The sequence below is a fragment of the Stegodyphus dumicola genome, chromosome 3 (assembly GCF_044657685.1).
Source record: "Stegodyphus dumicola isolate Sdum_Otavi_A_Nest chromosome 3, ASM4465768v1".
In the NCBI taxonomy this organism is placed as follows: Eukaryota; Metazoa; Arthropoda; class Arachnida; order Araneae; family Eresidae; genus Stegodyphus; species Stegodyphus dumicola.
Window position 1 is genome coordinate 138097778 of NC_140770.1, and position 23516 is coordinate 138121293.

At 32.5% G+C, this 23516-nt stretch overlaps 1 protein-coding gene and 1 non-coding gene across 3 annotated transcripts in view; both read right to left on the reverse strand.

Annotated features, from left to right (window-relative positions):
• The window catches only part of LOC118193822 (uncharacterized), a 42805-nt gene extending 22179 nt beyond the window's left edge, over positions 1 to 20626 (reverse strand). The window contains exons 1-3 of one of the 2 annotated variants that reach the window (XM_035364971.2): positions 20332 to 20626; positions 12403 to 12595; positions 6026 to 6093 (exon numbers count right to left, since the gene is read on the reverse strand). In XM_035364971.2, coding sequence (XP_035220862.1) covers positions 6026 to 6093; positions 12403 to 12595; positions 20332 to 20352 — 282 coding nt within the window. In that variant the 5' untranslated portion in view covers positions 20353 to 20626. The remainder of the gene's footprint in view (positions 1 to 6025; positions 6094 to 12402; positions 12596 to 20331) is intronic. The other variant, XM_035364970.2, reaches the window with a different exon arrangement.
• TRNAI-GAU (transfer RNA isoleucine (anticodon GAU)) lies at positions 2089 to 2159 on the reverse strand. Its single transcript has one exon. It is a non-coding gene; the product is annotated as a tRNA-Ile (tRNA).
• Positions 20627 to 23516: the final 2890 nt, after the last annotated feature.

Sequence of the window (23516 nt, forward strand, 5' to 3'; positions counted from 1 at the left end):
GTGCAACCCGTGCGCCAGCGCCGTGTGGCAGTATTTTTTAGAATTTAAAGAAACGCTGAGCAGCAAAGCACTAGGAAGCAGAATTTGGGGACTGCAAAAAGCAGAATTTGAGGACTGCAAATTTTACTAGAATTTATGAAGTATCGAGCAGCAGAATTTAGTACCATAGAGATTCCAGTGAGCGGTTATATGCCTAGCGCTAGAGTTTAAATTTCCTCGAAGCTCGGGTCTGACCTTTCTCAGGTTTTGAGATAAATTATAATTTTAACCGGAGAACACGGAAGCCGTAAATAAGACGACTTAGGTACTTTTTAAAGTAACTGAACTAAAAATTCAGCATAATTTATTTTTATCTCAAAATTTTATTTTAATAAGTAAGCCATAAAAAATCGATTCTAATTTCTGAATGCATATCTTTCTCTGGGAATCAGATCCTTTGACGGAAGCTGAAATTTTTAAGGAGAGATAGACAATGTCTTTGACCCACATGTCAAAGACTTATTTTTCAGAAAATGCAATGAATTTATGACTGCGGGTAAAGATTTTGCTCCCGAAAGTACTAGATGGGATCTATCACCCTATTCGCTCAGAAGGTAACACTAGTGATTTTACACAGAAAAAAGCACATGTAGACTTCTTATATGTAACAAAACAGGAGAGCAAAAATTGTCACTCGCACAGAACTTTCAGTTTGCTCTCAGCTTACAGATCAGCCCTCGAATTCGAAGGAAATTTTTCCGCTATCACATTCTGCTTCACAGTTATAATAATATAAGCAGGCAGTCGTGGTCAGAAAATGTTAGACTCTTCAATCTTTATTTTCATACCTACACCTCACTGTATATTCAAGAGTTTAAATACAACCGCAGCCCGGCTGAGTTATATCTCAATTTTTGAATGGAAATATAATTATAGCCGAAGCAATAAATAAGTCAAGGTATTTTATTTTATTATTTAACTATTCATCTCTAATTTAATAATTTATTAAGTTTTTATTTATATCCTTACTATTTTATTAAATTTTAATTATTTAATTATTTTAGTTAGTAATCGATTTATTACCTTAACTGTTAGTTATTTAATCAATTATTTTATATATTTATTTTGTATCTCTTTTCAAATTTCCTTCCATAGGACTCTAGTACTTCTAATTTTAAAAATTAAAGCCTGTCTAGAGCCACTCCTGCCACCAGTACATATGAAAATGCCAGCAAAAGCATCAAAATGCTTTTTGCATCCATACTTCACTTAACACATTTGACCTATGCTTTACACAGAATTAAAGCAACGATTAAAGATCTTTTCTTTTTTTTGTTTATTTTATTTTGTGTTTGCCTTCAAAATGCAATATTTCCTTAACAAACAAACCCACTATTACAAGCTGAAGAACATGTCTTCCAACTACTACTCAAATTTAGAACTGATTCCAGAAATTCGCAATAACTTTTCAGATGAGAAGCTGTTGTCATACATATATTTTAGCAACTCCAGAACTGCCGAGTGAATTAGTACTCATTTCTACGTATATTAGAAAACATCCTAAGATAATAAAGACATTTAAAAAGCGAAACGAGGTTGCCTTTAATCAAAGCGTTAAAATTTTAATTTATCTTTCACAAGGCCTCGTAAATAATTAATTCTCAGAATGCCGCCATTTCTTCCATACTTGATCAGTCTGTAATTGTTTAACAGTCTGAGCTGTTTAAAAGTAGTAAATAAATATAATTGACTTGAATCAAAATCTATTTAATTTGTAATATATCTAGCTGATAATTTTATGGACATAAAAAGCGTTATTGCCATTAATAAATTTCTTATGCTATATTATATTAATCCCTGGCACAGAATCATTGATTTCTATTTGTATCATATTTTTAAATAAATTCAACTATTTGATCACTTTTATAAGCACACCATTAGTAAAATAGAAACAAGACACCTCGAGTACATACACTGTGTGCTCAGTTATAAAATAATCGTTTGCCTTACCTCCTAAAAAGAGTTCGTCACTTTTTTCTTCTAAATACGGAAAAGAGGGAGTCTGATTCGCTGTTTAGCAATGTGAATTTTTAAGACGCAAGATAAACTTACATCGGCCGGGAATCGAACCCGGGCCACCCGCGTATCAGGCGGGCATTCTACCACTGAACCGCCGATGCTACGGTTGGTGTAACAGTAAAATTCTTCTTGAAAGGTAAGCAACCTAGTTAATTCAGATTTTGTGATTTCTTTTCCGGATAATCGTGACGAAAGATACTCTTCGCGCTTCATTTCTTTGCTTTGAATATGAAGGAAGTAAAATAATTTAAACACTTCCTTTTAAACTCAGCTTAAAAAATATCTTGTTTCTATGTAGTATTAACCCCATCTGGGGTAAAACTGCCTTCAACAGTCGAAGAGTTTCTTCGCAATAGAAAGGGTATTCACTGCAAATATTTCTTCTCATTTCGTTTGGAACAACGTAAATGGTCGAGTAAACTTCTTTTTGACATTCTGTTATATAATCTACATTACTTTGTTCTTTTTTTACAATATTATTGTGAAATACTTGTGTCATATTATGTTTAGACTTTCAGGTAGATATAACTGACTTAGCATTGTTATTATTCCTGGAGTAAAATTTTAAGTGATTTGAAATATATTAATCATATTCGAGTTTTATACTTAAAAGCAGCACATTGTATTACGTCATTACGTATTACTTGGCTTAAACTTTTAAAAAATAAGCTTTTTAATTTTATAATTTTAAAATTCTTCTTACTCTTAATTTTTTTAATTAATATTTTTTTTAATTTAATAAAATAACGCGTAATATGAAATTCAATCCTTTTTTTTTTTATTAGACACCAGAATTTTAAAGAAGCTGAATTTTTTTTCTTATAAAATTTTAAAATTGTTCTTAATAACGGTTAAAGACTATTATGTATTATTTTATTAATATGTAGCTGAGTATATAATTATCATGTAAATAAATGTAAAAAGCTATTATAATCGCCTAGTATTGTTAATATTATTTATTTCATTTTAGATTATTTAATTATATAATATCTGTTATTATTTTTATATGGTATCTATTATTACGTATTATTATTTAGTACTATACTGCAATTTATTTAGTATTATTTTATTATATAATATCTAGTATTATTTTTTGGTATCTATTATTATTACTTAGTACTAGTATAATGCAATTTATTTAATATTATTATATTATAATTTATTTAGTATTACATTATAACTTATTTAGTATTACATTATATAATTTTTATTACTATAATTATTTGGTATTATATTACTTTTTATTTAGTATAATATTATCAAATTTAATATTTTATGCTTAACATTATTTCGTTTAGTCTTGTTATTTTAGCGTAGTTACTACGTTATTTAAATGTTGTTAGATAAGTCACCATATTTTTAATATATTCAGTCTTTATGATATCCGGGCTCACCAGCGGCCGAGCGTAAAGTCGCTAAACACTGGTAGTTCGGTCCGAGGTTCGAATCCCGCGAACGGGCTGGCTGCATGGGTGTTTTCGTGGTTTTCCCCATGTGTAACGTGTATACGAGCCAGTTTCCCTTAGAAAGTCCTCCACGAAGGCATCCCTCCCCTTAGGCAGATAGCCCTAGTGTGCTTTGCCATAATTAAATACACCACACCACCACTTTATGATATCCTCACAGTGAATTTAACGTATTCAGTATTTATCAGCAAAATTCATCAGATACCTGAAATATTTCCATCGCATATGAGATTATTATCTCGTTCTTGACACAAAGCCGGTGCCAGATCGATGACACTAATTAGACCACATCGGGAGGGAAAATTTTTAAAATTTGAAAAGTAAATGCGAGGCAGAATTTAGGAGTCTTACAGTTTGCACCGAGTGACACAAGACTTAACTCCTATCCAGGCTTGCTATTTTCACCATATATGTAAACGAATATTTGAACTGTTCTTGGTGCATTCACTAAGCACGTATAATATGTCCACCAAGTGTGCTCACCTTGTACTTGCAGTGCACCAAGTATTTAAAATGTTCATCGTGTAATTTATATGTTCATTATATAAAAGTGAGTTTTAATAAGTTACCGTCGAGTGTGGCTAAATCCAGGCTCCGGGGGTGGTCTAGCGATCTCCAAATGATTGCTGGGACGGCGCTTCGATCGCAGCCCATGGACATTTGTGGCCTCCTTGAGTGTTGCTTTGAGATTGGTAACTTGCTCACTTGATAGATAATACTTGGTACTGTTTTTGATTTTACAAAAGTGCCTTATCATCACACACTGATTAGTATGAAATTCTTGTTCGATTTTCTGAAGAAAATTGTCAGAGATTAAAACACAGCTTATCGCTACATTGTTCGACATGAAAATAGTCTTAGTTCTTGAGAACTCACTGTTCACTTCACGTTCTGTTAGTTCATATGTCACATGAAGCAGCACAAATTTCTCTGTGGATTCCACTAGCCGCTAACTTTTTTGTCTTGGAGAAACTGTTTAACGGCTCACGCTTACACGCAAATTTGGTATTTCTAATTCATAGTGATAAATACTGCTACTGCTATACCAGCATGAAAACAATATAGCAGGATTATAGCGATTTTTAAACAACTTAGCTTAATTATTATTATTATGCTATAGCGCACATTATATCTGTGATAACATTTATGTGATACCAACTTCTCCTTTTACGCTCTGTTCCCTCGTTTCCCTCTTTCTTCTACACAAGTTCACTTTAAATAAAGAATCCCTTATCAAATTATTACATAGCATCGACCCGCCAAAGCTGTGCAACAGAACATGCTCGCCAATGAAGAATCTATTGCTGAACGTAATAGAAGTCACCATCACAGCTTAGGCATGTCCCAGTTGAAGATGTAATTTATTCCTCGCATTCCGCTGATTTCCAGAAATTCAAATATGCCCTTCTATTTCAATCAACTTCAGTTTTCCAGCCGGCTTAGATTTGTTACGGTTATCAACAAAGCACAGTGTCACCTCAGTAATCACTTTATGTAAAAGGTATTAACTTGGAAGCACCATGTAATTTAGAAACATCATATTTTTCACATGGGCAATTACATGAGGCTTGCTCAAGAATCGGCAAGCAGGATAGATTGATTGTTTGTTCACTTTAAATCCGCTCCTGGCGGACAAACTGAAAACATTGTTTATCAAGCTTTGTGGTGAAAGGTGCGATAAAATAATGTTTGTTTTCTATCTAAATAAAATCTGTCTTATTCGAGCTTGGTAAAATTTTGCACAATTTATCTCGAGCCAAAATAAAAGGAAAATCACTGTCTACCAGAGATTTCAAAACAGCTACCTACATCCCTCTAAATAAAGCCTATTCACTCTATGTAAAATCAGGGCAACGTTGGGTATTTCAGTTAGAACTCACAACAAAAGTAACAGTTCAATACTGAAGACCTGAGAAAAATCACTTTGTGTAGTTTACAATAAATAAAAAGTATAACTTGCGTTATGACTAATCTCACTTGTCTAACAAGTCCACGAATTTTATCACGACGAAGAGCGCAAATTGCAATTGTCTTGCCATGAGCCTTGAGCATCTCATAGATGGCACTAAGACTGTTTTGAGTTCCGACCTAGTTTTGAAGGAAAATACCCCAAGCAATGAGTTCGAGGGTCTCCCAGCTCTCTGCTACCACCAAGCCACTCGAGACACTATACACATACAAGCATCTAAGCCTTCTCCCATTCGACCACAAGCCCAGTGATAGGGCACCCAGCTGCACTAACCACTGTACCTATCACGGCGGCATCATAAAAATTAGTATAAATATAGATGAAAATAATCACTGTCTGCATTTCGTTGGAATTAGTCCAACATTGTCAAAGCGTTATGCTTATTGTGAGAATGACGCTTTGATGATGTTAGCGTAGTCCCAAAGAAACTGCGATCAACGATATCTTCTTCATTTATGCTGATTTCGAATTGAACTACTTTTTGTTCATTAGTTCAATACTGGTTATAAATTTTCAGAAAGAATATATTTACCTCATTTAAAAGAATTTCTGTGTTTCTGTTGATGTAATCAGTAATACTTCTGTCTTCTGAAGAGTGAACTAACAAAATAGAAAAGTTGAAAAAAATGTCTATATTAGAATTTTAAGGGAAGCTGCTTTATTTCACAGTTTCATACTCACAAAAAAAAAAAAAAAAAAAACTCATATTTCACATTAAAAAAAGTTAACAAGTGCAAAAATAAACTGTATCTTCAAACTGAAGTTAATATAGCCAAACCCCACTATAATGAGTCACACTCGTTCAGAACGAACCCGCGGTTATAACGTACGAAATTTTTTGCCACATTTAATTTTCCATAAATATGATATTATTTTATGCGAATTATGGATGCTTTAAATGTATAAAATAAACTGTGACGAGTTTGTTGACTGTTTGGAATAAATTGTGTCTTTGTTTTTCGCAACTTTTTTTGTGTGCTAATAAACTTCCTTGAAGTTATCAACCTTACAATGGAAAAATTACCAAGCCTGGAAATCAGCCATATTTAGGCTATTAAGATCGCGATAAGAAACTTTACATTACTATGAAAGGATTCATCGCTGATGTTTGCCCTCCTTCTTCTCTAGTTTCAAAGGAAGTCCTTTCAAGAAAAGTGCAAAACCCCGCTTTTGAATGGCCAGGACAAATAGTAAGCATATTTAAAGAAGAAATAAGACATTTTTATAGGACTCTGGAGACTTAAGGTCTGTAACAAAATGATCTCCCTTTCCAATTTTTCCGTGTAGATGAATTTTTTTTATCTTTTGATTTAACTCTCTTTTGTCTGTACTGTCTACGCTGGTTAAAACTCGTCGTGTCAGTAATTCCTACATACAGGGGACTGCAAATTTGAAGCACTTGTATTGAACATTAAATAATCTTTATTAGATAGTACAAATTAGATGGATACTTACGTATTACCGCAAATACTTTAGTAGATGTCGCAAAATTTTCAGGATGTGTCAAACTCTAGAAACCATGCTCATAGCAGTGTTTCAGTCAAGCATCACCGCCACTTTTATATCTTTTTTTTTTTTTTTTTTTTTTTTTTTTTTTTTTAAATTTCAAGTGACAACAGTTTTTATAGACAAATCGTGATATATTTGTCTTAAATTCAGCTTTAAAATATGTGCTTCTAGGATTTGGATTTCCGAGCAATGGAAGAAACTGTGGTAAAAGTTCTACTAGAGTACAGTATTTGTGTAAAACCGCTAAAGAAAACAATTATCAGATAATTTTGGTAGATAGCCGGTGCACATTGCTGACTTTATTCAGTACTCTGATTTCTTTTAATCGAAAACAGTGTGCAGAAAAGCGTTAAAAAATTAGAAAAGGATTTTACGAAAAATATGTTTTTAATACATATCATAAAATCTTTATTTAAAATTTTAAAGATTTCTTTTATTTATAAATATATTGATAATGTTTACCGACTTAATAAATGTGTATAGTTTGGAATTATTTTGACAAGTGGCGAAAATCGCTAACTTGCACCTGATCATAATTTTTACATTTTCATCTGTAAAAGACCCGTAGCAGATTGAGCGAATAGTTTGCGTTAATACATAAGTACCAATGGATGTAGCCAAAACCTTTTTTTCCTGTAATGAAATTTATCTGAACTTATACTTGATAGCATATAAAAAATGGAGACTCGTTAATATCAGCTCATGACAAAAATTTGGAAAGGAGGGAAGATGCAGAGCGTAAAGTTACCAAAAGAAAAGCACTGCTGAAACAAATTAACCTATTATAGAAATCACAGTCTGCTTAGTACCTGGCCAGATACTTCATATAAAAGTTGACAGATTAATCAGACAGTTTGAACAGAGCGTCCTTTTACTGAAATGGCTGGTTGGACAAATTCAAAAGCGGAACATATATTCTTCATGAAAAATTGTTGGAGAATCATGAAAAGGAGGGAATTGAAATGATGAGACTGCAATAAGCATCACTATAACGAGAAAGCCATTTTCACTGCCAATATAATTGGGTTGTTTCATAAGACCCTCAAACTGATGTTAAAATGTAAAAACAAAGTCTACGCTGGAAAATTCGCTATATTTTTGGCACACGGAAACAGTTTGGTTTCTAAGCTATTCCAGTCACTTCTGGTGATTGGAATAGCTCAATAGTCAAGTTGTTTAAAAATTCAAGAACCTATTCCAGCAAGAACCTATTAAAGGATGGAAAAATTTCAAACTAATCAAATAAAATTTTCAGCCAAAAGCGAAGGCTTTTGTTTTGTTTAACTGATAATTTTTCTGCACACATTAATGTGGGAAACTTAGTATATATTAGAATTGCTTTCCATTACATGAATAATAATTTCTTTCATGCAACATGAGAACTAAGGGATAATCAGTAGTTTGAAGCATCAATGTGAAAAGGCAGCTGATGGAACGCATTTAGAAGATAGGTGACAAATATTTATATTATGATTTCCACCTTCTTGACACAAGATTAAAACTAGAAAACTTTTAGCGATTTTTCATAGAATCTAAAATTCGAAATTGTTTTTCATGTTCTATGTAGCAAAGTGCACTGAGGAGACCCATGAGAAAAACGAGGATTTTATTGATCTCAAAATTGTTAGAAAAAGACGGCATTCGGCATATGGAATATGAAGTTTTTTACTTTCTTGTACGAAGTAAAAAGGAAAGTACTGTAATCGTGAAAAATTTCGGGTATCATATTTCAACGCAAATATCCATTTTTACCTCTATCGAATGCAATTTAACGATGTTTTTGCTTAACATCTGTACGTAAAGACAGAATAAAGAAATCTTTTTCCCCAAAAAATTTATAAAACTGATTTAAAATGAATTTTGAAGAGATATTTTTCGTGGCATATAAGTACAGACGCATGTATCTATTTACGCATGTATCTATTTACCTACGAATGTATATTTTCATGGATGCATGCTTGCACATATACATCGTAGGATTCCTCACAGTGTAATGCTGAGTTGCTGTTGAATGTGAAGAATCTTAAGAACTGATAAGCGAATAAACGCTTGAGTTCGTGTGACAGGAAACAACAAGATAGAAGGGTAAACTAGCCCTTTATTATTCCAACTAAAGTTAAACAAACTCTGTCTTGGAGTGTACAATAAAGCCGACACTTGGGTTTTGAACTTAAGAGACTAAGAATAATACTAAACTAATCTAAACTAAAGAGATATAGCCGAACCTATCAAGATTCTAACAGTGTTGGCCCTTTAATGTTAATAGACTGCGAAGCTATCAAGGGCCTAAAGTACGGCCGAGCGTAATAATAGCTTACGAGAGAGTAGCTTATAAAGGCGGACGTGTGCAGCCAGAATACCTGGTATCTCTCTCTCTCTAAGATCTAGGAACTTCGCGGTTAAATACCGCTCTTCTTCGTTATGTATTCAGACGTAATTCTAAAACTACGTTCTGGCCGGAAGTGTAGGTTGAAGTTAAAAATTGACAGGAAAGGAACTTTAACGCAAAATTTAACTGTTCATAAAATTAACATAATCCTTACAACATATTTATGCACATATGTACATATACTATATGTACGTATGTATGCAAGCATGTATGCACGCGTACATATGCATGTATAGATGTACATATACAAGTACGTACGTATGCATGCATGCATACACACAGACAGGTATGTACATATGCATACATGTATGTATGTACGCTGGTGGACAGTTGTTCAGGACATATAAACGGCTATATAGCACGTTAGAAAGTAAGTATGCTTCGATGCCAGGTGAAATAAAATAATGCCTAATACTAGGACATAGCAATAAAGATAATTTATTCTCTATTATATAATTACTCTAAAATCAAGAAGGCTTTGAAAAATGTTCAAGGGATAAAATTCTCATATTTCATATTGTTCTGAATAAGTGAAAAAAATGCAATTACCATCCGCAGGCCTTCTGGCGTAAGATGTCAGTTCGGGGTATGATCACTATGCAAGGCGATGTAAGATTCCAACTGGTGTGCCATTATTTTGCACACCGTTATCAAACAGCTGTTGGAGTAATTTATCCCATTCCTCTGGTCAGTGCACGGATGAGGATGTCTCGCTTACTGGAGGGCTTTATCGGCCAGCAAGACTCTTCCCAAAGCATCCCAAACATTTTCAATAGAATTCAAATTTGGAGAACGTGCTGGCCATACAAGAAGTTGAATGTTCTCGCTCTCTAGAAACTCCTGGACAGCGACTGATCGATGGCATGTTGCGTTGTCGTCCATGAAAACAAATTTGTCACCGATAGTACCATGGAATATGCGAACATGAAGCAGCAGAATATCCTTAACGTGTTGTTGGCCTGTCATAGTCCCAGCTGCAAACACATGTAGGGGCGTGTGGCCATTGATCATAGTGCCGGCCAATACCATGATACTGCATCTCGGATATCAGTCCTTTCCTGAATATTTTCTAAACGATACGTAGTACCACTCGTACGCCAGATCAGTTGGCGTCTATAATCAGGTAACAGATTAAATCTACTCTTATCTAAGGATGATATACAAATCCAGTAGTATTGAATCTAATTATGATGCTCGTGATACTATTGCAGATGGGTGATACGTTGCTATCTGGACAATGTAACAGGATGGCAGCGTATAGTCCTCCTTGATGCAAACGTATGGCTACATGTTTTCGGAAGATTTGCTTGCCAGTAGCAGCAAGTAACTGATCTGCTACCTTAACAGCTGCTCTGAGCCTGTTCTTTTTGTCGATAGCACTGTATCTTCTGCCGGCGTCATACCGCGAGTGCGATCTCTCTCGTGACATTTGCTACATGGTACATTTGTTTGAAATGATTTTCAAAGCCTTGAAATAACGATGTGGCTGACGTCGAACTCTCTAACAATATCTGTTATTTTTCGCTCTTCTTCAATCTTGCAAATAATACGACCAGGTGTAAAATTATCTGCGTGATGTCAAGAAGATATACCAAAAATTTCAAACTGATTGTTTCCCGTTAAATTTTGCTTTTGATAGCAAAGGTCAATACGCTTCAAAACTTTTATCTCTTTTATCAATGCATCACGTCATGAACAACTTCGGCAATCTAAAATTTGCATTCGTACAGCGCGTCTTATCGTGTTCCGCAATTATGCTAATTTCCACATTTTCGTGCCTTCTATTTTGTGGTTGCTATCACTGTTACTATTATTCGTTGTTAGCATTTGTACACCAGTATACATATGAGTACCTGTATATCTTACACACACATACACACAAAAATTTTTTTAAAAATGGGACAGTTCTATATCTCCCGTTCTACTGGGCCGATAGAAGAAATTTAACTTGCGTTCTGTCATGTCTCTGAAGCGCTACTTAGAATATGTATTAGATTTATACATAGCATTGTTCTAACATAGGTATTTTGACAAGAATAACTCACTAGGCGAAATTCTTAATTTATGGTAACTTATTTTCCTTTCCCTTTTTCCATTGTGCACGAGAGGAAAAAGATGTATACTTGATTCTTTCAAACAAATTTTAAAAAGTGCATAAAGCACATTTGGCGTTATTATCGCTTATAACAAATATGCCAAATTTCGAAATGCGCCAATATATAAATTCATGTATATCTTTTGAAAATTTGAATAAAAAATATTTTACAGGTATGCCTAGAAATACATCTACTTTAAACTGGCGGAAAATTTTATAGGTAATAATTCAAAAAATTCGAAAATTTTATAAAAATTACTAAAAAATAAAAATTTTTAAAATAAATCAGAAAATATCTGCAAATTTTGTTTGGATTGAGCATAAATTTCGTACACTGAAAGAAGCAATCAAATAAGTGTCATAAAAAAGAGATATTAATAAATATATATGAAACTGAATTAATATTGAGCAGCTGGAATTCTGAGATTTAATTTTTTAATAAGTACTCGTACGACTTTTCAAAACTTAGCATTTTGGTATAATTTAAGTAGTAGAATCGAAATATGGAAAACGTGGGTATGTTATTTCAGAAAAAAATCGGATTTTGTTGCAAAATACCTATGTTAGAACAATACTTTATATAAATCTAAGATCTATAATATTTTGAGGACGGAACATAATCTCATATTTTAGCCAGAAGGTGTACAACATGATGGTGTGTTTTAGTTCTACTTTCATAAATATTTCAGTTCCTCAATTTACATGATCAAAGCAAGATCTATTAACAAGATTATGAGAATACGATTAAGTTCTATTTAGCTAAGTGAAACGCTAAGTTATCTTAAGATGGATAATTTTGAATCTTTCATTATTTTGAGGATATTATTCATAGGAATGCATTGATAAAAAAAATTTTAAATCCCATGAAAGCATCTCTGATATTCGAAAACTAAAAAAGAATGTTTTCAATACTTACTGCTCTTGGTTAGTTTTAATATATAATCAGGATCAATCAAATTATCTTCCATATCTCTCACTGCGCACTGAACCAATTTAGCTTCTTTCTCAGCTAAGTCTCTTAAATTTCTCATTGAAATATTAAAAGAATCAACTTTTGAATTTGCTGCAGCAAGGTGATGTAATTCATTTTTCCAAGATACTTTCAAATTCTAAAAGTAAATAATTTTCATTTCAGATTATGCCTATAATATAATTATAATTATTATCACGTTATATAAAAAAATAAATGAATTTTTATCATAAATATATTGCTTAATAATGCAATTTTTAATTCCCCTAAAATACAAACTGCAAAAGAACTTCAAACGATCTTTCACTCTTAAATCAAAAGACAGCAAGAGAAAGAGAAAAAAGGCCATAGATAAAGAAATATATACAATAGAGCGTACATTTGTTTACGGACACTTATATCTTTTAATTTTATTCACCAGCATCAGGTGCTAAATATTAGTTGAAATGACCATTTTTCTTTCACACATGCTACTGACTATCCTTCTTAAAATCGTGTTATGGGAAACGGTATTCAGGACTTTTTTGCTTTAAAAAAATTAAAAGGTTAAAAAAAAATAATTTAGTCAAAAGGATCTGAACATGAACTCACGTTAAGTAGTCGCACACTTCGATGATCTTTTAGCTAAAATTGCATTCTTCATTTTTTTTCCCCCTGATACTTTTATATTTGACATTTACTTGCATGGATTTTGTACTAATAATTTAAACACACCAGATTTTTTCCTACTGTATTGTCTTATCTCTATTTTAAACATTACTGATTATAAAATAAATATCATCAAAATATTCCTTATAATAAAATAATTTATTCAACAAGTGTTATTCATCATTATTCGGACAAATGTTAATCATCATTATTCGGACAAGTATTAATCATCATTATAATGATTCTTCATAATTTATACTAATGTTGTTGTTTTGTCCATGTAATTAATGGAAGAATGGTTGCCAGAGCGTCAGGAGGTTGGACTTCTACTTCCACCTCAATTTCGGACAGCACCCCGTGCGGGCCGAGAGTCTCTCACCCTCTCTTCTACCACCAATCCAGATGAGAGGACTTTCGTCTCTCCGTATATTTAGAGCACCCGCATGCTGCAAAGACACTATACATTGACAAACATCCATGCCTTCTCCAGGATTCGAGCCCGGGCCCTTCGCTATTGCAGTAGGGTCCCCTAATCACTATACCGTCTGGGCGGCATCCATACTAATGATTCAGACACTCGAAAATTTTGTTCAGATATTTGAGTGCCTGAAGAAAATCAGATAATCACTATCGATTACCACTCAAGTTTCTTTCTGTTGCTAGTCGTTAGCGGGCTTGCTTGAAGATTCATGGCTGTTCTGTTTTATAAGCTAAACTTTGAGTTCATTCTGAGTGGAATTTCTCAATTTGGTACAGTTTGAGTATAGGATGACTGTATTGGCGATTTTCTGGCTTGCCACACTTTTCGGATGGTTGTGTTTCTGGGACCTAGCAAATTCTAGACTACTCCATTTCGGCAACCCTGTCGCATTCCCGCGTGTTTTAAACTGGAAAGAGTTATTCGTTTTGCTGGAGCGGAACAAGAAGTTGCTTCTCTGTGAGCTAGTTGTATTGATTTTTTTTTAATTTTGATTTCAGTTAATCTTCCATAAACGAGGTGAGTGCAAAACTTGGCGAGTGTTTATTTGGCGCGATTGGTTGAGCGAAAGTAGTTCAGTGTGTTGAATTCCACAGGCGATATTAAATTGTATATTTTAGTGAGTTGATGCATCCATTGTTAATGATTTTGAATATATTTTCTTGGTTGACAATTTTGGAGTCCGAGGAAAGCATTATACAGTTTATTTTAGAAGTTCGTTTATTTCCTTCAATTGAAACTGATGTGGAGTGTCGAAAATGTTCTGCGAAGATGGTTGTTAATAAGGATATGTTTTGTGTTTCATTTCGAGTCCTTTTCGTTTGACTATGTTAGATTTTACATCGCTATTTCTTTTTGCAATTGGAATGTGAAGTTTGATATCAAAAACGAAAATAGTTTGGCGCCAACTTACCCCGCTCATGGAAGATTAGCCCCGATCCCCTTATATTTTCTGATTACCATGCCATCTGTTTTAAGTATTATTGAGAAGATTCATGGATTGTTAATAGGAAATTTAAAGTTTGTTTTCAAATGGAAGGATGACGTTAGGAAAGCCTGGTGTAGCGAATAGTCTGTTCCTTTTGCATTTATGCCAAGATCAACAATTATTCTTATATTTCTTAAAGGAAGCAGGTTTAATAAAGGAAGAATTGTATGCGTGAAATGTAATTCTAAATTGAAATTTAAGATTAAAAGGTCGAAGTCAAATGGTTTTATGCGGGTGTGTAGGAAAGTTACGGCAGGGAATGTGGATCTCAAAGTCAATTCGATATGGGTCAGGGTTTTCTAACAGTAAGCTGAGGATGGATAAAATATTTTTCTTAACATATGGCTCAGAGGGACTAAAACTGGAGCTGTTCAAGAGGAGTATTTTTTGATTTCTAATACATTAGCAGACTGCTCATATGCAGCTTGGTTGCTGTTTTACTGCCAGATTTTATTGCCAGAATAGTTATATATTTCACTGACACGTAGTGCTTCAGTTATGTCAGAAATTCGTATAGTGATGCAGTACAGTTCACACTGCCACTAAGATTACATATGCTCAGTATGATGGCTGTCATACCAGTAGAGGGTATTCATGGGAGAAAGTTCAGCTATAATTCCATGTCGCATGATGGGAAATAAAAATTGTTTCAGCATGGCCATTAATGTCAACTGACCTCTTTATAGCTGCGGTTTAAAATAGTCATAGTCAAAAATCATAAGGTATAACCTTGGTGTCTATTCGTGCAGGTTAGAGCAATTCAGGACGTGGACATTTTCACGTGTCGATTAAACAGATGCTGGACAGGATTTGGGGGGTGCAGCGGCACTTCATCGTGTTTCAGTGAATGTTATATGACTTATTCTGGCAATAAATTTTTTTGTTATTAAAAAGGTCCATTATTATAAAGGTTATTGAATTTGTTCCCTCCTAAATTTTTTTTTTTTAAGGTTCTTGCTGATGCTGAAAACGCAGACAGTTTCACCTAAAAGGTTTTCAGTTGGACATATTGCTTCTTCCTCTTACTTCTGTGTAGTTGCAGAAAATGAAACTTTAGTGTCTCAAATGATTTTACTTCGGCTGTTGCGTTATTGGTACTTTATTACTACATTATGAATATAAGCTATCCAAAAGAAATATCTTGTACTTCTAAATTTTTACAGCATTATTTGTTTTTAAATCAGTAGTAAAATACCGAGCAAAGTTATGAATCTTCATAATAACATAGCATTAAAGTAGAATATTTTTGTTTTCATGGTTTTATAGATTTTTTGTGCAAAATTCAAAAATTTTAATTTCAAGCCCACTTTTATCACGTTTTTCTGAATTTGAATGATATTGCAAATTAGTTCGCAGCAATAATTAATCTTTTATTTATATCCAATTAAATTTTCATGATTTTTTTAATTTAAATTAGCTTTATACGAATGATAGAATATTTGTTAAATTCATATATATATAAACAAACATAATATATATATATGCAGCAATCAATGTAAAATATTTCTTGAGTTATTAATATTCTTGTGTAACAGCTTTGCATTATTTCAATATGTTCTTCCTTAATGCTTTTCAATGATATTTTACTATTGTTTTTTCATTATCTTATATTTTTACATTTATGTTATCGAGAGATACATTTAATCTATAAGAAAATAAAACCTGCTTTTAAATAAAAAATATCATTTGAAGCCTTGTAAAATTTACTTTGTGTCATAGGTATGCATGTTACATTTTAACATACCTATATAATACATTTGGTGCTACTTTGGTAGACGGTTGCACGGATTTTGGCGATTGTTTGGCGATTTTTCTTTTGGCGAGTAATACGACTTATGGTAAACCCATTGCTGGATAAGTTATTTATGGTAACCGATACTTTGTTGTCATTTTATTTTTAAAATAATGCGTTTTATTATGCATAAATTCCGTGTTTTAAATATTATTTATGGCTTCTAAATATTAAAAATCAATTTAATTTTGCATTTTTATTTGAAACAAAAATCTTGTTGTTTATAATATTTTATATAATTTTATGTTGTGGATGATGTAATCAATGACGTCACCTTACTTAAAAAGTAATTGGTTTTATTAATATCTATAAATTTAATCTAATGTTTTAAACATTATTTATGGCTGTTAAATATTAAAATACAATTTAATTTTGCATTTGTTTTAAAAATAATTTTATTATGAACGATTATTTAAATAATTTTAATTCTAGGCGTAATGTAATTAGCTTTCTGATTGGTTATAGAATATTTGTGCATTAACGAGCTCAGCTCCCTGATAGGTTGCTGAAAATTTGTGCATTACCGCGCCATTTTAAAATTTAATTCATATCTTCGAATTCCTTCAAAAATGTCTCCTTCAAAGATGAATGTTGTTTTTGATAAGTACCAAGAATTATTGGTATCGGAATCAAAAATTGTCCTTTGAGACCTTATTTTGGCCAGCCTGGCTTTCCTAATCAAAAATTTATTTATAAATTCTTTCAAGGGTCAGAGGAAATTTATTTTAAATTTTTTGAGGAAACCTCGATCACAGATGAAGATCGTTAGAAGAGCCCATTCTGTAGACGGCCGTATATGGTATTGTGGTCATGTTGGAAGAAATAATCGCTGTAACGGTAAGAAAAATATTAGACATTCCTCCTTTTTGACCGACAAGAAACTAATTGCTGTAATTTTAGCTTTAAAATAAGTAAATAAGAACGCTTACGAAGCCTACTTATTTTAAAGTATTTAATTTAAGTAATATTTTAATTCTTTGAAACGTTGGTATGATGGTTTTTAATTCGATATTCAATTTACGAAATATTTTAATCCAATTAAACGTTGGCGCAATGTTTTTATAGCGGTATTTTTATTCTATTTCTGTGCTTTATGAAAGTAATAATTTAACCTTTCTTTAGTATTTTATACTCGTATTAATATATTTATTTACATTTGATTGCCATCTTAAAAAACAACGTTTTCAACAAAAAAATTAATCTATTATTTTTAACGATATTTATTTATTTATTTATTTATTTATTTATTTATTTTTTTTTTTTTTTTTTTAATTTTCGAATACTTTACTATGCGGAAAATAACGTAAAAACGGCGTTTTACAAGATGGCTGACGATTGTAAAAACCGCGCCAACAATTGCGCCAAAGTAAATCGCCAAAAATCCGTGCAACCGTCTACCAAAGTAGTACCATACATTTTAACCTATACTATAAATAAAGTTCTTGAATAAAAGAATTTTTTAAGTAATATTTGTAAATCTCCAGCAGTTTAATCAGTTTATAAATGCCATGAAGTGTGAATAAAAGTACGAATAATGCATAGAATAATTTATTTTTTGTATCTAATTTTAATCAACTAAATATCTATTAATTAAACAGTAGAAACAAAATATAATTTCATTTTAATGTTGGTAAAATGCCTCTTTCTTGTTTGGATTTAAATATTGCATAATCAGATGTTCCTGGCGGAGTCGATATCAATAGCTGAACACTCCATCGGAAGTTCTACAAACAGGCTGCTTTTAAAATTTTATAATTTTACTGTTGAGTTTTATGTGGCGTAAGTGCGAAGAAAGTGATGTTCAATACTAAAATTAAAAACACGAAATAGGTCGTTTAGGTCATCTTGTTAAGAAAACTGAATATTGGTATAATGAGAAAAGACAGAAAAATTAATGGCAACGCTTAACACTATGCTTGGGATTTTATTTGTTGCTTTCACTGTTGAGGTTTATGTGGCGTCAGTACGAAGAAAATCATGTTTAACAAGAAAGTTAAAAAGACAATTGTGTTACCAGGAGTCACTCCTATAGCAGATTGGTAAACTGCCAACTCAGAACCAGAGGGTTTCTGCGGTGCGATGTTAAAATCTGAATAATTTCTGATTTTCTTGTTCTTTTTCTTTGTTATTAATATTATTATTTTGTTAGTCCAAAAGGGCTTGTCGCTGAAGGACTATTGTTTTCGTTTTGCGATTTTGCGTCGAATCACTCACTTTTCGGTACTATTCGGTTTCGAGAGCCGTAAAAAAATTGCAGCGAAAATGTACGCGCGAAAGCGCCAAATCTAGCAAACGCGCCCATTTAACAGCGCGCCAAATCTAGCTTCCTCGCTGCTGATTTCAGATTGCGTAAGTTTATATTGTTCAATATTTCTTAAGACGCCATTGAAATACTACTTTAATTTTTAAATCCATTTTTGATATCCTATGGATTTAACAATTTGGGAATTGCCCATGACAAAACTCGGCAATAAAATTTTCGGTAAAGTGCAGAATCACCCACTGCTTGACGCGTTTTTAAGAATTGCACATACTCGGTATCCTTGTGCACATCGACCTATTTTCGCTTAAAAAAAATCCTAGAATTACACAAAAATGGCACTGCGCACACCCTTGACTTTATCTATGTACACATCGACCTATTTTCACTTAAAAAGTAAAAGAAAATTGACAAAAATCCAATTGTTTTTACACTTGCAAAAGCGGCAAACAAATAAGTGAGCGATTCTGCACTTTACCGAGAATATTTTCAAAGAAAAGGCATCATTCATTATAGAAAATTTCGTTTGAACAACCAACGAGATGAAATTATGCTTTAGCGATAAGTCGGTAGCGAAATAGCGATGCAGGCATCTATTCAGTTATGTTTAGCAATTTTTATATAAATTATAATAATGATCTGAAATAGTTATTTACTCTTATGCTTCCATTCAGTCGTGTTTAGCCTTTTTCATATAAATTATAATAATAAAAAAGTATTATATGAAATTAACCTTTCATCTAAATTAAAACATCAATCTTAAATATTTATTTACTATTATACTTCCTTTCTTTCCGCAATTATTAGGGTTGCCGCAATTATTTTTGGCAGCATTGGCATCAACAATAGTTTAGCGATTTTTTACGGCCCTCGAAACCGAATAGTACCCACTTTTTAAACTGTTGCCACCAAATATTATCGCCCTGTATTATACTTGAAGAAATTAAATAAAAAAAAAAAATCTACATAAATGTATGTATATTTCTCGCATTGTGATAAAACACATACAGCCATCGAATTTTGAATGACGTAATCCTCCTGCGAATATGAGCATGTGGAAGACCAAATTTGAAATTGGAATTTGTTCTATTATCCATTTCATATTTTGTGAAACTTTAACGAATTTTTGATGAACGAACTCCAGGATTTCAAAGCGAGAAATGGCAACGTTGTACAGAAAAAACATTTTTATCTCCAGCGCGTGAGACTGTGTATCGAAATATCTAAGGATATGCTCAATTTAAAATTATTTTATGATATTGCTCTTGAACTGAATTTTATGGTTTAAGTGCAAAGAATATGATATTTAATAAATAAAGGTAAAACTCAAAATGTTAGAAAAACGCCTCCTTCGGATGTAATTTAAAATCTGTAACCTTTCAGATTTTTTTCAATTATTATTATAATTATTTCAACTATTTATTATGTGGTTTTTAAAAAATGGCAACATAATAAATAATTGTTTTGTGCGCTCAGTAGAGGTTTTCTTTGATATTTAACAAAATTAAAAATTATCCCATCTAATTTTTAACAATTAATGAGTAGAGACATATTAATTGTTATCAAAAATTAACTACGCCATCATATAAAAAAAAGTCTTGGACAAAACCTTTAGTCTGATATCTGTGAATTAACACTGAAGTTTTAATGAAAGAGAAAAATTACTCATTTATAAAATACTTAAAAATAATAAGTCAGCTGAATTTTACCTGACGCTTCTGCATTTCCATTTACTTCAATATGCACAATTTCTTTTTTTTTTTTTTTTTTTTTTTTTTTTTTTAATGAGCCACTTATTTGAATATGCAATTTAATCAGTGTACGACGAAAATTAAGAGGAGCACAAAAACATAAGCAGTACTATAACTTAATTAAATAACAGACTGCATAAAATACAAAATTATTATTGCAAAAGACATCCATACAGCTGTTTATTAACAACATGACGTTGGCATAGCAACAGCAGAAGCGATAGTAGAAGTTGAGATGTTTCGGTGCTGTCTCAGAATTTTGACAGGTGGAGTTACAACTTCGTTATTTTTCCGTTTAGTAATAGCGTATTCCCGATTATCCGGGTTGAGGCAGCACCTCCTAACAGAAGGACAGGGATCACAACAGTTCACGGATAACTGAATATTACGGACATTAAAATCTATCAATTTTCACGCGTATTCTTGTGTGTGTTTATTTGAAGAAATAGTAATTTTACTTTGTTTTTTAGAACATTTAAATATATGGCGATTTGCATTGCGTATTTTTCGAAGTACTTATTTTATCTCTGTATTCGAATTCCTTTTAGTTGACGAAGGGCCCTATTCATGACATTTTTAACCACAGCGTTAAGTCAGATTTACGGAATCACGTGCTACTCTGACGTCACAAGTAGTTAAATCGCAAATATTGGTATTCTTATCAAAGCTAGCGTTAAATTTGACCGTTAAATTGACGAGACGGCTGTTAAAGTAAGGACAGGTCTGACCCTTCGTGTTAAATAAACAGATGGTTATAATTCCGGCAATAAACATGGCGGAAGGGAACAGCTTTAGTATAGCCCACCTTCAAAGTTTGGCGAATTTGGTTTGGCGCCAAAGCACATGAAATACGTTGTTTTGAAAAATGGTTGCCATCCAGATTTTCGACGAAACTCCGTGTTTCGAAAAATGGCGGCCATTTTGATTTCACCAGAAATCGTGGATAATAGAAATAAGTTTACGACTATTATACACTATTTTAAGAGAAAGAAATATTAAGAAATGATTAATAAAAATGTTTAAGGTTAAAAGGATGTAATTTTAAAAACAATACCGAAAACCTTTAGCTATTTCACTTTTAATAAATAATTTGGTGTGACGTCACAATGTATTCTCCATGATACGCGTAATTTCTATTTTCTCTTTAAAAAAAATAATGAATTGTTTATTATTGTAAATTAACATCAAATTCTTTAAATTTACATTTCTGAGCTTAGGCGTAACTAAAAATAAGTATAATAAATTGTTTATATTTAAAATTATCATGATACAGTAAGCGAATTCTACCAGTTATTACAACGATAAAGAACATCTCAGTCTCTCATACTTGTATTTCATACAGCTTCAGTATTTTCAAATATTTTTAAGCTTTAGCATTTATACAAATAAAAAAAGTTTTTCTTAATTAATACTCTGGAACATATCAATTTTATCATATTTACAAATTAACGTTTTGCTACGTAACAACATAATCCCTTATATACCAGTAAGTAGACAATTTTCACTATTTTCTAAAAATTTTAAACTTCACATTAATGAAAAACAGGTTCTTAAATTCCTAAGTCACATTATATTCTCTGTAGGCAGGCATACTAGAATTCTACACATAAATAAATAAAAAATTTAATTTCTCGCAATGAAAGAAAATATGGCACAACTTTTGTATAGCCCACTCGAAATTTTAAATAAAAAAAATATCGCCAAGAGCGGCGATAAAGGATATGATCTGGTAACCCAAACGCAATGTAAACAAGAGGGTGGAATTACGGTTACAGCTAATTTAGTAGTCAGTTACATTTATTCAATTTCAATACAAATTACCGACATATCCGTTTACTCAAAGTTTAATGCACGTGCCCTGTATTCTTACTTTTCCGGTATAGATTTCTCTTAAAATTTGTCTCAAGCTGCGTTGCAGGAGGAAATACAACATTTTAAATTAGAATTCTACTAAAATTAATATCTAAATACGCAATTCGTAACACTGTTATTGGCGATTGTTTAAAGCTCAGATACCATGAGTACTATTTTGTGTATATTTTTTTGGCTACTTGAGGTGATATTTTTGCGTTTAGTTATTGCTTGCTCTAAAACTGTTGTTAGTGATATTGTAATTAAGTATCAGGAGATAATAAGGGAAAATTTAAGGTGGGAGTTTTCAAACAAGAGTAAAATTTTGGGAACAGATATTTTATGTATGAATTAACAATAGAGTATGAACTTTTCAGAGAATTTTTGATGGATTTTCGATTATTGAAGGATAACGTTTTCTGTGAAAAATGTAAGATACCATGCTCGTTAGTTAGTCAGCAAAAGTCATTGAATGGTAGTATTTGCAAGAATGTACGGCTGAGAAATCAATTAAGCTAGGATCTTGATTCGCCAGTAAGTAAGCTCAATTTTTCCAGAAACTTACTCTTTTTTTTTTTTTTTTTTTTTTTTTTTTTTTACAACGCGAATTAATAGAGTTGCTTATGCGCGAATTTCTGCAATTCTCCTATTTCTTTTAAGTGAAAGCAGATTTCTTAGTATATGAGCAATGCAGATTTTATTCAATTTCTGATTTTTCACTGAAAACAGATCGCTATATACATGGGCAAAGCCGAGGTTGTGCGCGGTGCCTAGTTTGTGCAATTCTAGGATGTTTTTTTAAGTGGAAATAGATCGATGTGTACATGGGCAGAGCCAATGTAGTGCGCAATGCCGAGGTTGTGCGCGGTGCCTAGTTTGTGCAATTCTAGGATGTTTTCTTAAGTGAAAATAGATCGATGTGTACATGGGCAAAGCCAATGTAGTGTGCAATGCCGAGGTTGTGCGCGGTGCCTAGTTTGTGCAATTCTAGGATGTTTTTTTAAGTGAAAATAGATCGTTGTGTACATGGGCAAAGCCAATGTAATGCGCAATGCTGAGGTTGTGCGCGGTGTCTAGTTTGTGCAATTCTAGGATGTTTTTTAAGTGAAAATAGATCGATGTGTACATGGGCAGAGCCAATGTTTTGCGCAATGCCGAGGTTGTGCGCGGTGCCTAGTTTGTGCAATTATAGGATGTTTTTTTAAGTGAAAACAGATCGATGTGTACATGGGCAGAGCCAATATAGTGCGCAATGCCGAAGTTGTCCGATTCTCTGTTATTTTTAAGGTGGA